The 21,620-nt window shown below is 44.4% G+C and overlaps 1 protein-coding gene across 1 annotated transcript in view; it reads right to left on the bottom strand.

The window, feature by feature from the left end:
* TBC1D2B (TBC1 domain family member 2B) overlaps nt 1-21,620 on the bottom strand; it is a gene marked incomplete at both ends in the record, with an annotated part of 83,450 nt that overhangs the window by 25,996 nt on the left and 35,834 nt on the right. The window contains 3 exons of the mRNA XM_079699327.1: nt 1,742-2,137; nt 2,845-3,077; nt 5,895-6,058. Of these exons, the coding sequence (XP_079555453.1) occupies nt 1,742-2,137; nt 2,845-3,077; nt 5,895-6,058 (793 nt within the window). The remainder of the gene's footprint in view (nt 1-1,741; nt 2,138-2,844; nt 3,078-5,894; nt 6,059-21,620) is intronic.

The raw sequence follows: 21,620 nt of genomic DNA, 5'->3' as shown, positions 1-21,620 counted from the left end.
GCTACCCTGCAAAAAGAAAAGGTCAAGAAGTCTAGTTGTGATCAGCTCCATCAGTCGTCTCCAAAAGGAGCTGTGTGGAGCCACAACAACAAAGCCACACACTCCCCTCCACACCCTGGCTCAGCTCCCCGGGAAAACATGCTCCGCACGCGTCCCCCACTGCCGAGCACTGGGATCTGGAAACCGAACGCCCTGGTGTCATTCTCCAAACACTACAAAGACAGACGTGCTTGCAAAATATAAAATTCAGTTGACCTTAAATAAGTGGTCTTAAAACGTGTATCACTGATGGGAGGTATATTTAGGGTCCGTACACTCTAGGTTGCTTATATGAACAAAACCAACTTTTACTGGCAACACTAACCAAGACCTTTTTTTTTTTAAACACGGCTATTTTTGTAGTAGATATAATTATAAAGTAATGAGATTGAGGGTTTTGGTGGTGTTTTTGCCCTTTTGGTCCTTCTCACCAATAAATCCTTCTGGCCTCATCTACCTACTGGGTGCTGTCACTGAGAAGTTGTCACCATGGGAGACCACATATGTATTCCGACAAAGTTGCCATTATTCCAGTGTTTTAATTTCCATTTTGGAATTATCTTTAAGGCTCAGGCATGTCCATCAGGCATCCAATCTACTGACACTGCATGACAGGTACTACTAGTCAGGAAGCAGGCTCAGTAACAACCTCAAAAGTGGCAAACCTTTGCCCTTCAAGGATAAACTGCATTTGGAGGGCAAAACATCCTCGGTGCCACATTATTTGCAAAAAGTGGGTATCCAGGTGAGGAAGACTTTGCAGCCAGGTGGGACTGACAGCTGCAGAACTGTGTGGGGTCAGCTGGGGTCTGGGCTACACCCAATGCCTCATGTCCTAGGGGACACTTCTCCACCTGAAACTTCTCCAAATTGAGAACTGGTGGCAGCAAAACTTTTGGGACCCTCGCTGTGGCCTGACTGACAGTGGCCCAAGGCCATTCAGCTCTCCCCTCGGGACCAGCACGCTTCTCCACGGGCACAGAGTCAGACTGCCCATGCCCCCAGTAATGCTCTTCCTACCTCATCAGCTGGCCACCACCCCAGGTATGATGGGGAGAGTCACCTCCTTTTAGGAACCAGCCTCCCATCCCCAGGGCCAGCCAGAAAGGGACACTGGGAAGAGAGCTCTGCCCTCCCTTCTGAGTGCCAGGACCCTCCTGCCTTAGGCATGGGGGGCACTGACTCTGGGTAGGCCCTCTTCCCCGGCGTGCTTGGGAGCCAGGGTCTGCTTTCCCACCTGACCCTACACTAGCTGTTGGGAACAGTGTTCCCTCACCTGGCCTCCATTATGTCCTGAGGCGGGCTATGCAAATGATGGGGTGTGCATCCACGCACAGAGGGGGCAAGAAACAGCCTCTGTAGGTTACATGGAATAATGAAGTTCTAAGGGTGTATAAACAGAAAGAGAAGTCGCAGCTGCCTGAAAGCAAGGGAGGGGAAAGGTCTGAAACTGTTCTGAGCTATGGCGACACTGACGGGCTGAGACTTTCATTTTCTAAGGAAGCTTCTTAGAAACCTAGTAATTATCTGACTGGAAGTCCTGTGACACTTGTCTTTTAAAAAAAGGCACAGCTGCTCTGCTGTCACGCCAAATCAAATTAGCTCACTGAGGCTAGCAGCTCTACAGTGACATCAACAGACAGGCTGTTAGTGGGTTTTGGATTTCTTGTCCCAATAACAGGGGCCCACGCCCTGCTCTTACTTTCAGTCGGTCCAGTTCCAGCTGGTCCCTGGCTGTGGGGAGGGCCACAGGAGAGCTGGGCATGGAGGTGGGAGAGGATGCGCTGGCCTCGCACTCGCTGAGCTGCCGGGAGAGCTTCATAATGACCTCGTCCTTGGCCTGGATGGTCTCCATCAGCATCCCCAGCTGCTCACTGAGCTCGCCCACTTTGTTCTTCAGCGTCTGTACTTCCTGCTGAAGACTCTCTTTCTCCTGGTTGAACCTCTCCAGCTGGCTAGTGAGGCCCAGAATCTGGTCGTCCTTCTGGTGCAGAAGCCCCAGCGTGTCCTGCAGGACCCCCTCACAGAGGCGGCTGCTCGTGAAGTACTTGTCGTACTGGGAGGACCGCACCGTCTGCTGCAGGAGCCGCACGAGCTCCTGGGAGCCAGGGGAGGATGGAGTGGGGAGCAGGGGCGGGAGAAAAAGCAGAAATCATGGCAACCCTGCATGGAGCAACCATTGGTATTTGAGCAAATGCAGAAACTTTACTGGAAATATTTTAATAACCAACTTCCTCTTAAAGGATCTCAAAAATAGAGAAGGAAAAATATTTATTCCATAAAGGCTGTCTGTAGAGAACAATAGTAGGAAACAGGAAATAGTGGACAGGCAGACTGCAATTAGCAATGGCTCCCAGTAAACGTTCATCCGTATTAAAAAATCTGAGGTCTAAATTCACTGACCTGCTGAGGAATTAAGTATAATTAGGTGTGATCAGCTCAAAAGGAAGCTGCTGTTTTAACAGGATGTGGAAACTCTTTTAACAACTGTTCATGGGCCTTGGGCTGAAGCTATGCTCAGAGAGATCTGAGGTCAGGGCAGGCGTGGGCAAGGTGCAAACAACACCCTCCCCGACCCACTCTGAGGGGTCTTCACTCTCTTCAGAATTTCAAATGTCTATGAACAAATGACCAAGCAGAACAGCAGTGCCTAGGTCGGTGGCCGTGGCAACATACAACTCTTAGGGGAAAAGCACCTTCTGGGAAATTAAATAGAGTCAGAGAAACATGAAAGCCGGGTTTTGCTCCTCTGGTCCTTGGCCTGCTGACATGAGATGAGATAGAAATGTGAGGAAGAAGAATTACCTTCTGACTGGCTAAGTCTTTCCTTAACCTTTCCAGCTCTTCCTGCTGGTTCTGGACCTGCAGCTGCATCTCGGAGGCCAACTTGCTGGTGCTACCACTGCCCGATGGCCCCTCGGCTGAAGGGTCACCACTACTGTGGCGATTTTTATACGATCCAATCATGTCTTTCAAAGGGCGTTTTCCTTTGTAGGGAATACGTCCAAAATCAAAGGGAAATCCTGAGCCAGTTACTCCTACATAAAAACAAAACTTGTTTAAGTTCAGGTCAAATTTTCCTTTCGGAAATTCCAGTAAAATACATTAACATTCCATTCATCATCCTCTAAGGAGTTCTGCATGCGTCACTCTCTGCTCCTACCTCATTCTTGATAATAACCAAGCTTAAAATCAAAGATGATATTTCATGTGATCACTTTTAAAGAAAACTTTCTCTATTTGCTCAATTTTTGCATTAAGACAGACGAAAAAAATTCAGACTATACATTAGTACCAATGAGGAATTTATGACAAAACTGTACTAAACTCTCTCAAGATTCTTTTGTAATGTTAAGTTTATTTTCCAAAAGATCAGTTCTAAGCCTATGTGTTCATATCATTATTTTCCTATTTCAGGTACTTTGAGGACCAAAGAGAACAGAGACACAGACCAGGGAAGAACATGGTTGCTCCAAGTTCCTACAGCATCCTGAACACAAGGTGTCCCTTCCACCAGGCACCTTAGTAAGGACAGGGCCTGCATCTATAAAGTTAGTGGGTAGGACTTAGAGATACACTAGGGATCCCCGGCTGCTTATTTTTAGCTAATCTGTCCTTACTAAAAAAACAAGCCAAAAAAACCCCGAGTTTATGTTTTCCTAATTGTAAACACATTTTATTCTCTTCCTTAAAAACGAGTATTTAAAAATATTGAGGGATCCAAATAAATTTTAGTATAAATGGATTCAAATATATATTAAAAATATAAAGAGGAGAGTACATACTATATAGATTCCATTTATATAACTTTAGAAAACAGGCAAAATAAATCTATGATGTTAGGAGTCAGGACAGTGGTTTCGGGGGCGGGGGTGGGAGGTGAGGCAGTGACTGGAAGGGGTTTGGGGATAGAGGCTGTGACTCCTGGTACTGTCCTGTTTCTTCAAGTAAGTGCTGGCTACATGGATATGTTCACTTTGTGAAAATCCATTGAGCTATACATTTCTGATTGGGGGACTTTTCTGTGTGTATGAAGATTAGCTTACTTCCCATGAATGACATGGACAAGAAGCTAGCAGACTGATTCTTGGAGCCGTTACAGGAAATATCCATGAATCATCAAGATAAAAATCCAGAGACATCCTCGTCCCTCCATGTCTTCCACACAGGCTCCCTCTCAAAGGGATCAGGGGCTGGGCAGGGGCTGAGAAGGCTGCTCCCAGACAAGAAGCTGCTGTCCAGGGGTGCTGGGAGTTTCTTGCCCCATCCGAGTCACTAAGCCTTACTGATTCTTCCTTCCCAATCTTGCTACCATTCACCCTTCCATTTCATTCCTAGAGTCTCTATGGGGAAGTCAGAGCCAACAATGTTTACCTTCAACAATCCAAATCCCCAACACAAATCCCTGTTCCTCAGAAGGCCTTCCCAGTTGACAATGAGCCCCTCTCCTGAGTGCCCCGCTGGCTGTGCCACGTGCTGGGTCACGAGGCACGTGACCCACATCTTCACCACGTCACACTGGACCTTAGGGTTCCATGCTACCATCCTGGGGATCACAAGTAAACTCCCCACCAAAGCAAGTCATGTGGTCCTTTCCCAGGGGACAGAAAAAAATATTACCTTCAGTAAGTATGTGCTCTCAGTAAAGACTTCCTAAAATCCTGCCTCCTAATCCTGCCAGCTCGAGCCAGGATGAAGCATAAGGCAGAATTTCAAAATTATTTATTGTTATTTTACATTTCAAACATCAGTATTCCCTCAGTGGATCAATGGATGTAGGATCATGAAGGGCTGCTTAACGCATTAGGCAAAATGCCAATGGAGAGATGTATGAACAGGTCAGGCCGACACCCTAAGTCCTGATTGACCTTAATATCACAAAAAGAGGGAAAACCAGATACGATGTGGTTCCAGATACGATGCAACAAGAAATACACAGCATCCCTAGCCCCCACCCCACCCCAAAATATTCTTATCATAATTAAAAGTCAACCCTGAATCTGGGCAGGCCTCTACTCTAGCGACAAGTGTATAGGAAATACAGGGATGGAGGAGCATATACTGTGACCCCGCAAAAATATAATTAACAAAATCCAGAATGTGGGCAATTCCTTGACATGTAGACCCTGTTTCTTCAACAGGCGTGGCAAGGGAAACGGAAGACAAAAAACAAACAGAGAGCTGTTCAGACTGAAAGAGACCCAAGAAGACACACAACTAAACACACTTGGGGGCCTGTTAGCCCCTCATTTGCTCATGCCAACTGCACGCAGACATTTATGGAACAACTGGGGAAGTAGACAAGAAGGATTTACTGTAAGTGTTTAGGTATAACTATGAAGCTGTGGTTCTTTTGAAGAGTCATCTCTTGGAGATACCTACTAAAATGTTTTACAGATGCAAAGGATTAATATCTAGAACTTCCTCTAAAATAACCCAGCTGGTGGTGGGTGCCAGGAGGGGCAGGAGCTCAGAGGAGATACAGAGGAAAAAAGAGAGGCCATAAGCTCAAAACTGTGGAATGTGACACTACAGCTTCTACTTGTGTGTGCATTAACAAATTTCTATAAATAAAAAGTTTTAGTTTTTTTTTAATCAGTATTTCTGTAAAGAGCACCATGACTTCCAGATCGTCTATCTCCTGAAAAAGTTTCAGAACCACAGGATTGGACAGTTATTTATTTCTTGTGACATCTCATTTTCAAGCCTTTATGTTTTATTTCCCACAAAGAGAACACAACTCCCGTTGGGTCTCATGCTCCCAGTGATACCTGCTACCAAAGGGTCTCCCACATCACCAGTGGTTAACAGATGGCAGCGGAGAGAATGAAAGACAGCAGGAACCACATCCATACCTTTGTTTCCTTCAGGGATCTGCTTCTTCCTTTCTTCCTGTACCATGGACTCCTCCAGGTCCTTAGGGCTTGGCTCTAAAAGCTCCCACTCTTCATTGGTGTAAAACACACTCCTCCGACTGTCGTTATGCCCTCTTCCAGGACGAAAAGAAGACATTGAGTTTCTATTGGGAAAAATGAAATGTTTTATTTTTTTTTAAATGGTAAAGCGTCCCCTGCATTGGTAAAACGTAATGTCACATACATACGCTTGGCAAAAGCTAAAATCTGATAATAGCAAATGTTGGTGAGGATATGGAGAAATGAGAACTCTCATACACTGCTGGTGGGAGTATAAATTGGAACTATTACCATGGAGAACAATTCAGCAACATACAGATAAGGTGAAGAAGTTTTTGCCCTAAGACCCAGCAACCCAGCATTTCTTAGATTCTTCAACATTTGCACAAGGAGACACAAGCAAGAACATCCACTGCAGCACTATTCATATTAGCAAAAAACCCCAACAACCTAAACATCTATTGACAAGAGAACAGATAAATAAACTGTAGCATATTCATACAATCAAATACTATACATCACTTAAAGTGAATTCATTCATTCAACAAATATTAATTAAGTGCCTACAATGTGCCAGGCGCTGTTCTAAACGTTTGGGATATGCTAGTGAACAAATATTCCTGTCCTTGTGGAATGTACATTCTATCTAAAGCTACATGGATCATATGGACAAATTTTTTTTTCTTTTTTTTTTGCGCGCTATGTGGGCCTCTCACTGTTGTGGCCTCTCCCATTGCGGAGCACAGCCTCCGGACGCGCAGGCTCAGCGGCCATGGCTCACGGGCCCAGCCGCTCCGCGGCATGTGGGATCTTCCCAGACCGGGGCACGATCCCGTGTCCCCTGCGTTGGCAAGCGGACTCTCAACCACTGCGCCACCAGGGAAGCCTGACAAATATTTTTTAAATGCTGAATACGGAAAGAAAGAAAACTGAAGAATGACATGTACAACATGATATTTTTTTAAATCTTCAAGATAATACTATTAATAGATATCACTTATAGATACACACATATGTAGTAAAACTTAAAAATCCACACAAGAATGGTAATTACCAAATACAGAACACTGGTTACTCCTGTGAAGGGCAAGAAAAGAATGGCATCATGGAGACAAGAAAGGATTTGAACCATATCTGTAATATTTTAGTTTGTGTTTTAAAAAGTGCAGCAGAAATATGACAAAATTATGCACTTTAGTAGCGATTACCCAGGTAATCAATTTACTATACTTTACACTTGCCTGTGTACTAAAATTATTTCATTAAAACTTTTAAAAACTAGGTTGGGATTTCTACTTCCAGTGAAGATGGACTAAGAGGGACTGGATTTACAGTCATCTGAAACAACTGAAAAACTGAACAAAATACAGGAAACAATGACTTTCAGATATTGGACATCAGGCTACACCGGGCAGTGATCCCTGAGAGGTGGAAAACAAATGAGGTAAGCCCCACCCCTGCCCAAGCTTACTGCCTAGACACTTTCCAGGCCACGGTGCAGGCAGGGGGAACCCAGGTGGAGCTCTCCCATGAATTGATAAGACAGAGCTGGGAATCCCAAGGCAGGTGGAGTTCACAGGGCACAGTACTGGAGAGAAGAGAGCTGTATGGAGGGCTGCAGAAACATCAGAGGGTTCCCAAGTCTCCAGAAGGGTACTATCAGGCTTGTGTGTAAGAAAGCTATCCAAGAATGGGGAAAGAACCCCCAGAGAGGAGCAGAGGGAGCCATCCCTCTGCTCACACAATAGTGTCTAGTCCCACCGGCCAGAGTGGAAAACCTCACACGTCATGGCGTATGGTAGACTGGTACTTGGAAAAAGGCTACTGACATTATCCCTAGACTAAAGCCTGCTCTCATACTACCTAAAAAAGCTTAAAAGTGAACTTCAAAAGTATCAAACTGTTTCTGAGTAATTAAACTACATTCCAGAACAAAGCTTAAGAATATATGTGCAGGAACACACACAAAAATCTAGCACCCAGAAAGGTAAAACTCATAATATCGGGCATGCAATAAAAAATTATCAGGCATGCAAAGAAGTAGGAAAATACAACTCATTCTAAGGAGAAAAATCACTAAACAGAAACAGACTCAGAAATGACAAATAATAAAATTAGTAGACAAGGATTTTAAAAGTTACTATAACTGTTTCGCCATGTTTGAGAAGCTAGAATAAAGACTGAACATGTTAAATAGAGATATGGAAGATGTGAGAAAAAGATCCAAATCAAAACTTCTAGAGATAGAGGAAACACAGGCAGAACATTCTTTGACATAAATCACAGCAATATTTTTTTAGAGTAATGGAAACAAAAGCAAAAATAAACAAATGGAACCTAATTAAACTTAAAAGCTTTTACACAGCAAAGGAAACCAGAAACAAAATGAAAAGACAACTTACAGAATGGGAGAAAATATTTGCAAACGACACAACCAACAAGAGATTAACTTCCAAAACATACAAACAGCTTACACAGCTCAGTATTTAAAAACAAAAAACAAAAAAACCCCAACACAATAAAAAAAATGGGCAGAAGACCTAAATAAGACATTTCTCCAAAGAAGACATACAGATGGCCAACAGGCACGTGAAAAGATGCTCAACATTGCTAATTATTAGAGCAAGGCAAATCAAAACTACAATGAGGTATCACCTCACACCAGTCAGAATGGCCATCGACAAAAAGTCTAAAAACAATAAATGCTGGAGAGGGTGTGGAGAAAAGGGAACCCTCTTGCACTGTTGATGGGAATGTAAATTGGTACAGCCACTATGGGGAACAGTATGCAGGTTCCTTCAAAGACTAAAAATAGAGTTACCATATGATCCAGCAATCCCCCTCCTGGGCATATACCCAGAAAAGACGAAAACTCTAATTTGAAAAGATACATGCACCTCAATGTTCACTGCAGCACTATTTACAATAGCCAAGACATGGAAGCAACCTAAATGCCTGTCAACAGATGAATGGTTAAAGAAGAGGTGGTACATATATACAATGGAATATTCCTCAGCCATAAAAAAGAATGAAACACTGCCATTTGCAGCAACATGTTTGGACCTAGAGATTATCATACTAACTGAAGTAAGTCAGGCAGAGAAAGACAAATATCATATGATATCATTTATATGTGGAATTGAAGAAACTGACACAAATGAACTTACCTATGAAATAGAAACAGACTCACAGACATAGAAAGCAAACTTATGGTAAGCAAATTTATGGTTACAAAGGGGGAAGGGGATGGGGAGGGCTAAATTAGGAGTTTGGGATTAACATATACACACTACTATATATAAAATAAACAATGAGGACCTACTATATAGCACAGGGAACTATATTCAATATCTCGTAATAACCTATAATAGAAAAGAATCTGAAAAAGAATATATAACTGAATCACTCTGCTGTATACCTGAAACTAACATAACATTGTAAATCAACTATACTTCAATTAAAAATAACCTAGGGGGCTTCCCTGGTGGCGCAGTGGTTGAGAGTCCACCTGCCAATGCAGGGGACGCGGGTTCATGCCCCAGTCCGGGAAGATCCCACATGCCGCGGAGTGGCTGGGCCTGTGAACCATGGCCGCTGAGCCTGCGCATCCGGAGCCTGTGCTCCGCAACGGGAGAGGCCACAACAGTGAGAGGCCCGCGTACCACACACACAAAAAAAAAAGTGCTTTAAGAATTTAGAAGAATGCAGAGAAATTACCTAAAACATGTATGTTCCCATCACTCTGTTTTAACAAGGAGTCACCAGGAACCTGGCAATTATACCTGCTTATATGTTTACACCTGATAAAAGTTTTCTTATGGTTTATTTACTGGGACCAAGAGCGAACTGGCAAACAAACAATGTAGAGCTTGTTACATGTACTGTTTATTTCCTAAGTCTCTTCTAGTGCCTGGCAACCGTGCTACACATCTTCTCAGAGAACTGCATAGAGGAATGCTAGTAAAATCCCCACTATAACCCAATGAGCAATGTTGAAGTAAAGTCTGATTTTATAAAAATTACAGAATTGTGGAGAAAGCTATTTCAAAATAGTTGCTCAGGAAAAAAAGAAACTTTCACAAATGCTCCATATACTTTTGCTCATTTCTTTGATACAATTAGCTGAGTACACTGGACCCACTACACTATAAAATTTCAGTTGCCCCACTTATGGCCAGGGTCTCACAGCAGCCTTCACTCACATGTGGCATGTTACTACCATCACCATCGATTTGAGGAGTTAAATTCTCCTTGCCATTTGCCAGAGCCTTCAAACTGTGCTACTCAGCCCTGGTCCTTAAACAGTGGTTACAGGAGGGAGGAATGAGAGAACAGGGAAGAACAGAACATGCCTGGGGAGAGAGAACAGCAACTTAAATGACTCAGAACTTCCACACGCCCTCCTTCTCCCCAACATGGTCTTGCCATCCCTGCCTTGTCACGAGGCCCACCTGCACAAATGCCATGCTCTCACCTGTGGCTGAGGGACTGAGCCTCGGTTGGGGGAGGTTCCACCTGCCAAGCCTTAGGTGATGAAGAAACCAGATCTGGCTCAAAGCGAAAACCTCTTTAAGCTGAAACACTGTAGAGCCAATTCCTGCTTTAGATCTTAGTGGTAAAACCCAATTCTGTGACTGTGCAACACGGGGGTCAGTAAAGTATATGCTTCTCAAACCACTCGTCCTGTCCACTCCGGTCAGCAGAGGCCTCTGCACTGACCAGGTATCCTGCCTGTGCACTAATTAGAATTCACTGCCAGTGTAAACGGGGTTCTGCTGGCTGATGCTCGAGGCCGTTCTCATACAGTTTAAAATGTCCACCTAAAACAGTAATAATTTTTTCAACATTCATTTCAACTCTGATAATCAGCTAGAATTTTAGAAGTTGACAGAATGGCTGGAAAATGCCCCATTAAATCCTTCAAGAGCTCACAACTCTACAAACACCCTGCCCAGCGTTTTGGCCTCTGCTACTACCTTGTACGTGTCAGGAAGACAGGGGCAGAAGGAGAGCAGGCTACCTCCAGGGCAGCCAATCAGCTCCGTCCCTCCTAACTACAAGCCCTGGCAAGAGAAACAAAAAGTGGGGGCGGGGGGGCTCTGATTGGCAATAGCTATCCTAATAAAGATGATGCAGTATCTCCTCTCGCACACGTCAGTTCTTCAGACAGATTCTCACAAGGACATGGAGACGTATGTATAGGGATACCAGGACAATGTTATTTGAAATGATTTAAAAAAAAAAAAAAAGGAGAAATAACCAAAAAGGACTTGCAGATGTGATTATATTAAGATCTTGAGATGGGGAGATGACCCTGGATGATCTGAGAGGACCCTAAATGTCATCACGAGTGTCCTTATAAGAGAGAGGCAGAGGAAGCTATCAAGAAGGGAAGCAAGTGACGTAACTGGGGAGGCAGATTAGAGTGATGCGGCCACAGGCCGAGGAATGCTGGCAGCCACCAGGAGCTGGAAGAGGCCAGGGACACGTTCCCACCTGGAGCCTCCAAAAGGAACCAGCCCAGCTGACACCCTGACTTTAGCCCAGTGAGACTGATTTGGACTTCTGGCCTCCAGAACTCTAACAGAATGAATTTATGTTGTTTTAACCCACCAAGTTTATGGTAATTTGTTACAGCAGCCAGAGAAAATGAACACAACCACTCTCCAATAAGCTACTGCCCTTCGAACCATGGGCTTTGCAAGACTACTTTTTGTTACAGTCCGTATTTCAACAGGCATTCAAGTTTGGAGCATTATATCTAAAGTTAAAATATATTTATTGTTGACATAATGGGAAAGAAGTGTCATCAGGAAGGCCCTTTCCAGGGACTTCCCTCATGGTCCGGTGGGTTAAGACTCTGAACTCCCAACGCAAGGGGCTCAGGTTCGATCCCTGGTTGGGGAACTAGATTCTACATGCATGCCACAACTAAGAAGTCCTCATGCCGCAACTAAAGATCCCTCATGCCACAACGAAGATCCTGTGTGCCACAACTAAGACCCGGGCAGCCTTAATAAATAAATAAATAATTTTTTTTAAAAAGAAAGAAAGGCCCTTTCCAAAATATCCTATACATTTTTATTTATTTATTTATTTATTTTGCAGTACGCAGGCCTCTCACTGTTGCGGCCTCTCCCGCTGCGGAGCACAGGCTCCGGACGCGCAGGCTCAGCGGCCATGGCTCACGGGCCCAGCCACTCCGCGGCATGTGGGATCCTCCCGGACCGGGGCACGAACCCATGTCCCCTGCATCGGCAGGTGGACTCTCAACCACTGCGCCACCAGGGAAGCCCATATCCTATACATTTAATGTGGATAATGAGTCCACCTGTTCTAAAGAATACACATCTAATAAAATGTGCATTGCCTCAAAAGAAAAAAAAGAATCAAAGTAAAACTAATCTCATCATAGAATTTCCAGGCAGGTACAGCTCTACCGGCTTCCTGTTGCCCAAAGGACAGACACTACCCCATCCCTTCACCCTGGGCCTCCCGGCCTCTTCAGCAACTCTTTGATCATCACCTCCACCCAGCACCCTAAGTTCCCAGCACATGAATCTGTGAACTCATGAAACCCTGTTCTGACTTCCACACCTTTGCACAAGTGAGTCTCTGTACTTACCTTTCCCTTTGGCAGGTTCCACCTCATCTTCCATGGCACAGCCTGCCCTCCCCGACCTTCTCCCCGACCACCCCCTCAGTGCACCCAGGGAGGCATGACATGCTGGGTTCAGCCCTCAACTGCACCCTACAGTGCCTTATGACAGGACTCCTTACCTGCCTGTCTCCCCTGAGGACTTTAAGTACCTCAAAGGCAGGAAGAGACTACCTCTTATCCAATGGAGCACCCAGGCCACAGAGGAGGGGGGAGAGGAAGATGCAAAGATGACTGGGGTAGGGGGTAGCCAGGCTACACAACCAGAGGCAGCCTTCCAAGCAGTGCTTCTCAAACTATGGGTGGCAACCCATTAGCGGGCCAGGAGATAGAATTAAAGAGCCATGAAATCAATTTCGAGAGTCATGATGGGAATTTTTTTAATACACTGGAAGAGAAATTAGTACTCAGCTTTACTAGATATAACAGTTAAAATTGTATGCAATTTCTGTTTCAGTTTTGTGTGCTTACAAACAGTATACATTTATGTGTGAATGTATATTATTTGCTGTGGATTCCCAGTCAAGAAGGTGAACAACACTTCATGAGAAGGAAACCCCTTCCCAGGAGGCCAAAGAGCAAAGACAGCACCCACGGAACTGCAGGCCCTGGCAGGAGGGTGTGGACAGTGCCACCCGCACGTGTGCACAAGGTGAGGACAGACAAACCCCGAGGAGCAGGAACAGAGTGCTTCTGCCCTGGGAGGGGTACCGAGCCCTTCGCTCATCATTCCTTCCTCAAGCAGGCTCCAGACACCCACCACATGCCAAGTACCAAGTGAGGTGCTGGGGACACACCCAGCCAGGACAGACAGGGTCCCTGCCCCCCCATGGAGCCCCCAGCCCCACCAGGGAGGTGGACCACAGACAAGGATGCAAAGAAACAGAATAATTCCAAGTGGTAGTAAGGGCTGTGAAGGAAAAGCACGGGGGTGGGCGGAACGAGGCTCCCCTGAAGGGTGACCGGGAGTCACCAGGAGGAGAGAGCCCTCCCAGCAAAGGTCAGCCTGACCAGGGCCTGTAGGGAAGACAGTGCGTTTGAAGAACTGAAAGAGGCCAAGCAGGCCTGAGATAGGGGAGATGAGCACACTGGCCCTCTAATGCCACGTTCAGCAGCGCAGCCTGCGGCCTAAGGCAATGAGACGCCTCCCGAAAGGCTTGAACTAGTGGCAAGAACTGATTCGGGTCACTGAGAGAATAGGGCCCCTGCCGTAGGTGGGCCCAGGACCGGTAGACAGTACAGGGTGCAGGCAGCTTCCCCTTCCCAGCCCCCAACTCTAAATACAATGGCAGACGTGGGCCAACTACTCTCTCCCTCAGTGGCCCTGAACAAGGCACCAAAGCTCTCTGAGCCTGTTTCCCATGCTGAGTAGGATGACCACACATTCCAGCCAGGGTTATAAGCCACAGCCATCGCTCCTCTCACCACTGCAGCAATCTTCATGGAGCGGTGTCACGCAACCGTGGCCCTTCTGATTTGTGGGCCCCCAGAAGTGTGTGGCCAGTGGAGATGGAAAGGACTGCTGGGACAGAGCTGCTGAGCATGACCCTTGCTCCCCAAGGAGCTGTCGGAGAGGACTGGGCGCTAATGCAGCAAGGCGCAGAAAGCCCAGCCAACTCCCGCAATCACTGAAACTCTGCCAGCCAGGAAGCCGGTCACCTTCCTTCATGCTTCCCTCTCCAGGAGGCTTGGCTTTAAAACATCAGCGTGGGGCAGTAGCATGGTGACTAAATTCTGTCTTGGTATAGACAGAGCTGTGCCTTACAAGGAAAACCACAAATAAATACCATGTTACAGTTACTGGGCATGAACGACTTCCCCAAATTCACCAACTATCTGCCTGCTTTGGTCTGGGCCGCACCCTCTGCTACAAACTGGGGATGAGCCACCAGGCATGGTCCTAGCCAGCAAAACCAGAACAGTCTCCTGAGAACACCAGCCATGCACACAAATAACTATACCTGGCCTGAGGGGTCAAGAGGGAAGCAAAAAACAAAGAGTCAGAGCAGGTTAGCGGCTAGCAGAAGACCTATCAGAGGCAAGCCCAGAAGGATAAGCACACCTTCCCAGTCACCCCGGTCTTCACACCCATCCTCCAGAAAAGCACCCTCTACTTTATTTATGGGTAATAAAGTAAAGATCCACTTCACTTACTGGCTCAACGGAGGCAGGGTAACAACAGTGGCAGCAACTGGATCGTGTGACCACTTTTTACTGAGCACTTACAATGAGTTAGACACTGAGCGAGGCAGTTCTTATTTATAACCTTAACACACCCACCCACTGAGGAAGGGTATTCACACACACACACACACACACACACACACACACACACACGCCAATTTACTAATGGAGAATATAAAGCTCAGAGAAGTTAAGTTACTGGCTCAACATCACACAGCTAATGAGTAGCAGGACTGTGATTCCAAAACCCAGGCTGACTACAAAGAGCACTAGCCACGGCGTGACCCCACTCCTGAGCAGAGGTAGAGCTAGACCCTGGGAGCTGCCAGCCACACGTCAGGCATGGCTGAGCACCTGGCAATGGACTCGCAGTCCAGGCCCACAGAACCACAGGGCAATGCTCACTGCCATCATATAACCTGCAGCACTGCTGCAGCCTAAGCACACCTCCCATGCCTACCCATCTTGTTCAAACTCTGCACAGCCTCCAGGGCACACACTCCCACTCCCACCCCCAAGCATGCACACTCACACATGGACCAGCCAGAACTGCACATGAGAGCTTTTACCTGAATTCTTTTATCTGAAGTGATCTGGACTGTTAGTAGATTAATGAAAACGTTGGTTAAAGCAGGAAACCATTTCACAGTAACTTAAAACAAACACATGTACCTATAAAGGCACAAGTAAGTGTGCGCTGGTGTGCCAGCCTCCTGATGTAGGCCAGCCAAGGCTTCTTCCTGAGTCTGAGGCTACTGACCATAGTTCCCTGGTATCTTTTTTGGATAAATCACACCCATAAGACATCATCTAACTTTTCCAAATTTGTTTTGCTTCTTTTTAAAAGTAGAATGGGGACTTACAATCTAAGTATAGAATCTTTATAGGTTTTGAACAATTTTTTTTCTCCTATCTTTCACAACTGTGCCACCCACATCCTGGCAATTTTTTAGTGACTCACCTTTATCAAATTTCCCCCAAGCGGTCAACTTACTTTTCACAGAAAAAACGTTTCATTTAATATGCTATGGGTTTACTAAGTATTTCACTGAATTATGTAATTACAAGAACAAGTACAACTAGTTAGGAACAAAGCCAGCCGATTATTGCTAAGTTTGCAGGTGGCTGGTGGGAGCAGAGGCACAGGGTGCCCTGCAGTAGCCCATTAGTCTCCTGCGGTCATTGCAGACCACAGCTCTATAGAGGGAATTTAGAATGTCAGTTAAATAGGGGAGCTGGTGGAATGGAATCTGGTTAAGAGAGTTTCAACTGCATTGATAAACACAATAAAAGCACAGCAGACAAGCATTCAATTATCCCTTAAGGGGCTTCCCTGGAGGCACAGTGGTTAAGAATCCGCCTGCCAATGCAGGGGACACGGGTTTGAGCCCTGGTCCAGGAAGATCCCACGTGCCACGGAGCAGCTAAGCCCATGTGCCACAACTATGGAGCCTGCTCTCTAGAGCCCATGAGCCACAACTACTGAGCCCGTGTGCCACAACTACTGAGCCGACGCACCTAGAGCCCGTGCTCCGCAACAAGAGAAGCCACTGCAATGAGAAGCCCACTCGCCGCAACTAGAGTAGCCCGTGGGCAAGAGCGAAGAGCCAATGCAGCCGAAAATAAAATAAATTAAATAAATTTTTTAAAAAAACTTAAACAAAAAATTATCCCTTAATCCATGACTACACTTTAATTAAAACACCGTTTTAAATTTATATAAAATATATGTAATTTTTGAGCCACGAATTTATAATATAGAAATATTGTTTTAATACTTCTATGGTCATTAAAATTAAAATTATTTAAACCTTAGTTAAGCACGCCATAAGTAAAAAAAAAAGAAAACAAAACTCATAAACACCTAAGATCCATATGCCAATCAATAAACATCACGGTTTCTACAGGAATTGGCCCCCTGGACCTCCATGGAGAATGGCTTTGCCATGAGCTGTGTCTCCCCCCAAAATGGCAGCAACTAGCCCTCATCTAGTACTTAGTGAGGGTCAGCTTGAGTTGTCATCATCATGTTGATCTCCCGAAGTATGTGTGATTATTACCCCCATTTTACAAATGAAACTTAAGTAATTTGCCTGAGTTATCCAGCTTTTAAGTTGTAGATCTGGTAATTGAACCAGCTGTCTGGCTCTTAATTACTGGGCTACAGTGGGAAGGCACAGCTGACAGAAGATGTCTCCAAGTGACCTTTAACCCTGAAAGTGAACAGTCAGTTGTTACAAGCAAAGGTGACATGTGCTCACTTTCCTGGGTTGGACACACTCCATAATCAGAAAAGCCTCCAGTGTTACAGGTCTGTCTCCCCCCCTTTCCATTATCTAACTTTGAGGGCAGATGAGGCTAGTTAGGCGTGAAAATCTGGCAAATCAACAGTTTCCCGAATATGTTCTTACAATGAGAGGTGGAAGGAACACTGGGCTCCAATTGAGGCACCCAAGGTGCCTTTCAGATCTGCCATACACCTGCTATGTGTCTTGAGCAAGTCACTTTACTGATGGGGACAGAGTAAAGGGACAAAGTAGGTGATTAAATAGTTAATTCCACTAAAGGATCGTAAGTAAAGAAAAAAGTATGGGAGACCCCTGTAAGTTAATGATCACTCAAGAAAGCAGGCCTCCCTAGCAACAAAGCCATGCAACAGAAGCATGAGACGTGTCCCAAAACAAAACAACGGTGGAATGAGACCCACATCCTGCCCTGTGATGTCAGTAAGTTAATGACCCCTAGGACGTGCTCTGTACACATAAAAAGTAACAATTTGGGAAAGGTGACATTTCAAAGTGAAAGACCCTCATTATACTGAGACCTGAAATAATTTTTCCATAGCACCGTGACAGTCCTGGATGGGCCATATAGGGTCAAAAACTCCCCCTCCCAACATGTCAGAGGAGTTAACGATGGAAGACTCAAAGAGTGAGGAATAAGGTGGTCTTTCCCCCCTCCCCTCTTTTCCTTTGATTATAAAACTGTAGCCCACTAAGTTCTTGGGGAGGCACCCTCTTGCCCACCCGCTTGTAAACCTCACAAGTGTCCTATTCTAATAAACCACTTCTTATCTATCACTTTGCCTCTCACAGAATTCTTCCTGTGCTGAGACATAAAGAACCGGAGCTCCTCAGAGCCCCCCACCAAGATGCATTTCTGTGGTTTCATTACCTCTCTTAAGCCTCAGCTTCTTAACCTGTAAAAGAAAGGGATAACCTCTTGGCGGCTCTCCAACATTTTTAGGCGCATAGAACCCTTTCTTTAAGGAGAAGTCCAACAGGTTGAAATCAATGAAAGCAGTGCTGCTCCAGTTGCAGGCACCCAGGGAGACAGCCCCACCTTGCCTCCTCCTTCCCACCTTACCTTCGGCACTGGCTGGCAAAGGACTGAATCAGATGACATGGGGCACCCCGAGCAGAAGGACACACCATGAGTGAAGGTCCTGGGTGAGGAGCAAGGTATGGAATGGCCGGAACACAGCAACTCAGGGAGTGAGAATATGGGGAAACGGTGACCTAAGGAACAAGCCACTTCCTGGATCCATAAGAGAGGGGAGGACACAGGGCAAACTGCTATCCCCAATACTGGAAGGACAGGCCAATACAGGGAGTCGCAGCTTCGTATAGCGGAGGATCACCTAAGGAACCAGTGCCAGGGTAGGAAAACTCACCGTAACTGATGACTCGCTGGAGGCTCAGTACAGACAACTGCGAGTTAAAAACTCCAGGGGGCCTGTCATAGGGGTCCCCACAATATTGTGAGAGTTACCTCCAGGAGCTTGACCAGGTTCCCACAGTGAATGCCAGAGGAAAATTCCCTCTGACTTCTGGCAGGGAGAGGGGAAAAGGAATAATTTTTAAATACTCCAGAGTACTCTGTTCTTAACAAGGCCTGCCTTCCAGGAAAACTATTAACCAGAGCCTAACCTGTGTATTATCAGAGCCTAACTGACCTGTGGGAAGGGGAATACTCAACTCCAGCCCATTCTAGCCATCCTGCCCCACCTAAGGGAGGAATAAAAACACGGAGAAACACTTGCGAAGTTCAAACTCCAGAGGCACAAGCTCACTAAAAGACTGAGCCCTGGGCTTCCCTGGTGGCGCAGTGGTTGAGAGTCCGCCTGCCGATGCAGGGGATGCGGGTTCGTGCCCCGGTCTGGGAAGATCCCTCATGCCGCCGAGTGGCTGGGCCCGTGAGCCATGGCCGCTGGGCCTGCGCGTCCAGAGCCTGTGCTCCGCAGAGGGAGAGGCCACAGCAGTGAGAGGCCGGCGTAACGCAAAAAAAAAAAAAAAAAAGACTGAGTCCTCATCATAGGACTATACAACACTTCCTCACCTCCCACACCTCATCACCATATTACTAAAAGCCTATTTACAGCAGTTACCTTTCACTTAGAACATCATGTTCAGCTACCAGCAAAAAAATTACAAGGCATACCAAAAAGGCAAAAACCTCCACAGTTTGAAGAGACAAGCAACCATCAGAACCAGACATGGCAGGGATGTTGGAAGTATCAAGCGGGAAATTTAAAACATCTATGATTAATATGCTCAGGGCCCTGATGGATTAAGTAGACCGCATGCAAGAACAGATGGGAAGTGTAAGCAGAGATGGAAATTCTAAGAAAGAACCAAAAAGAAATGCCAGAGATAAAAAAAACACTGCAGAAAAAATGAAGGATGCCTTTGACGGGCTTATTAGTAGACTGGACACAGCTGAGGAAAGTATCTCTGAGCATACAGATATCTCAATAGAATCCTCCAAAACTAAAAGGCAAAGAGAACAAAGACTGGGAAAAAAAAAAAGGAGAGAACAAAGAACAGAATATCTGAGGTCTATGGGACAACCACAAAAGGTGTAACATATGCATAAAGGGAATATCAGAAGTAGAAGAAAAAGAGGGGAAAAGAAGAAATATTTGAAACAATAATGATGGATTATTTCCCAAATTAACCTCAGATACCAAACCACAGCTCCAGGAAGCTCACAGAACACCAAGCAAGATAAATGCCAAAAAGCCCATACCTTGGCATACCATTTTCAAATTACAGAAAATCAAAGATAAAAAATTCTGAAAGAAGTCAGAGGGAAAAAACTACCTTACCTATAGAGGAACAAAGATAATTACATCTGACCTCTCCTCAGAAACCATGCAAATAATAGTAGACTGAAATATGTAAAGTGTTGAGAGAAAAAAAATCCCACCAACTTAGAATTCTGTAAACTGTGAAATTATCCTTCAAATGTAAAGGAGAATAAAAAAAATAAAGACTTTCTCAGACCAAAAAAAAAAAAAAATTGAGGGAATCTGTTGCTAGTAGATTTGCCTTGCAAGAAGTATTAAGTTCTTTAGAGAGAAGAAAAATAATATAGGTCAGAAACTCAGATCTAACATAAAGAAAGGAAGATTATTGAAGAAGGAATAAGTGAAAGTAAAATGAAAACTTTTATTTTTCTTATTCTAATTAATCTAATAGGTAACAGTTTGTTCAAAATAATAATACCAACAATGTATGCTTACATATACATGTTATGTATGGTATACTGATGGTCATTTTATATATGTGCAAGCTTATATTATGCATATATTATGTATGCTTATGTATACATATTATGTATATATGTGCTATATATGCTTTATATATAAGTGAAATGAATAACAGCAATGATATAAGGGTCTAGAGGTGGATATTGGGATTATTTTGTTGTTATAAGGTACACACACAACCTGTGAAGTGGACAGCGTTATTTCAAAGTGGACTTGGATTAGTTGTAAATGCATATTGGAAACTCTAGGGCAACCACTAAAAAAGTAAAAAAAAAAAAAAAAAAAGAAAAAAAAAGTATAACTGATATGCCAAGAAAGGAGAGAAAATGGAATCATATAAAATGCTCAGTTAAAACCACAAAAGGCAGTTAAGAGAGTGGAAGACAAAAATAGCAATAAAGAAAAAGGACAACAAATAGAAAACAGTAACAAATACAGTATATATTAATCCAACTATATCAATAACCACTTTGACTGTCAATGGTGTAAATGTACCAATTAAAATACAGAAATTGTCAGAATGGATCAAAAATCAGCACACAACTATATGTTGTCTACAAGAAACCTACTTTTAAATAAAGACACAAATAGATTAAAGTAAATAGAGAAAAACATATTGTGCTAAATAACACTAATCAAAAGAAAGAAGGAGAGCTATATTAAATTCATATAGAGTAGACTTCAAAGTAAGGGAAGCTATCAGGGATAAAGAAGGGCATGACATAATGATAAAGCAGCCAATCCTCCAAGAAGGCATAATGATTCTTAATGTGTATGTGCCTAACAACAGAGCATCAAACTATGTGAGGCAAAAACTGATAGAACTGAAAGGAGAAATAGATGAATCCACTATCATAGATGGAGACTTCAACACCCCTCTAACCAAAACAGACAAATCCAGCAGGCAAAAAATCAATAAGGACACAGTCAAGCTCAACACCATCAATCAACTTCATGTAAATGATACCTATAAATTACTTCATCCAACAAGAGCAGAATATACATTTTCCTCACATGGACCGTTCATCAAGACAAAACACATTCTGGGCCATAAAACACACCTTAACAAATTTAAAGAACAGAAATCATACAACATCTTCTTTCAGACCACAGTGGAATTAACATCTGCTTTCAGACGACAGTGGAATTAAACCAGAAATCAGTAACAGAAGGTAATAGGAAAATCCTCAAGTATGCGGAGATTAAACAACACATTTCCAACTAACAGGAGTCAAAGAAGACATCTCAAGAGAAATTTTAAAATATTCTGAAC

Source organism: Hyperoodon ampullatus (genome assembly GCF_949752795.1).
Source record: "Hyperoodon ampullatus genome assembly, chromosome: 3".
NCBI lineage: Eukaryota > Metazoa > Chordata > Mammalia > Artiodactyla > Ziphiidae > Hyperoodon > Hyperoodon ampullatus.
This window is presented reverse-complemented; position numbering and strand designations above follow the sequence as displayed.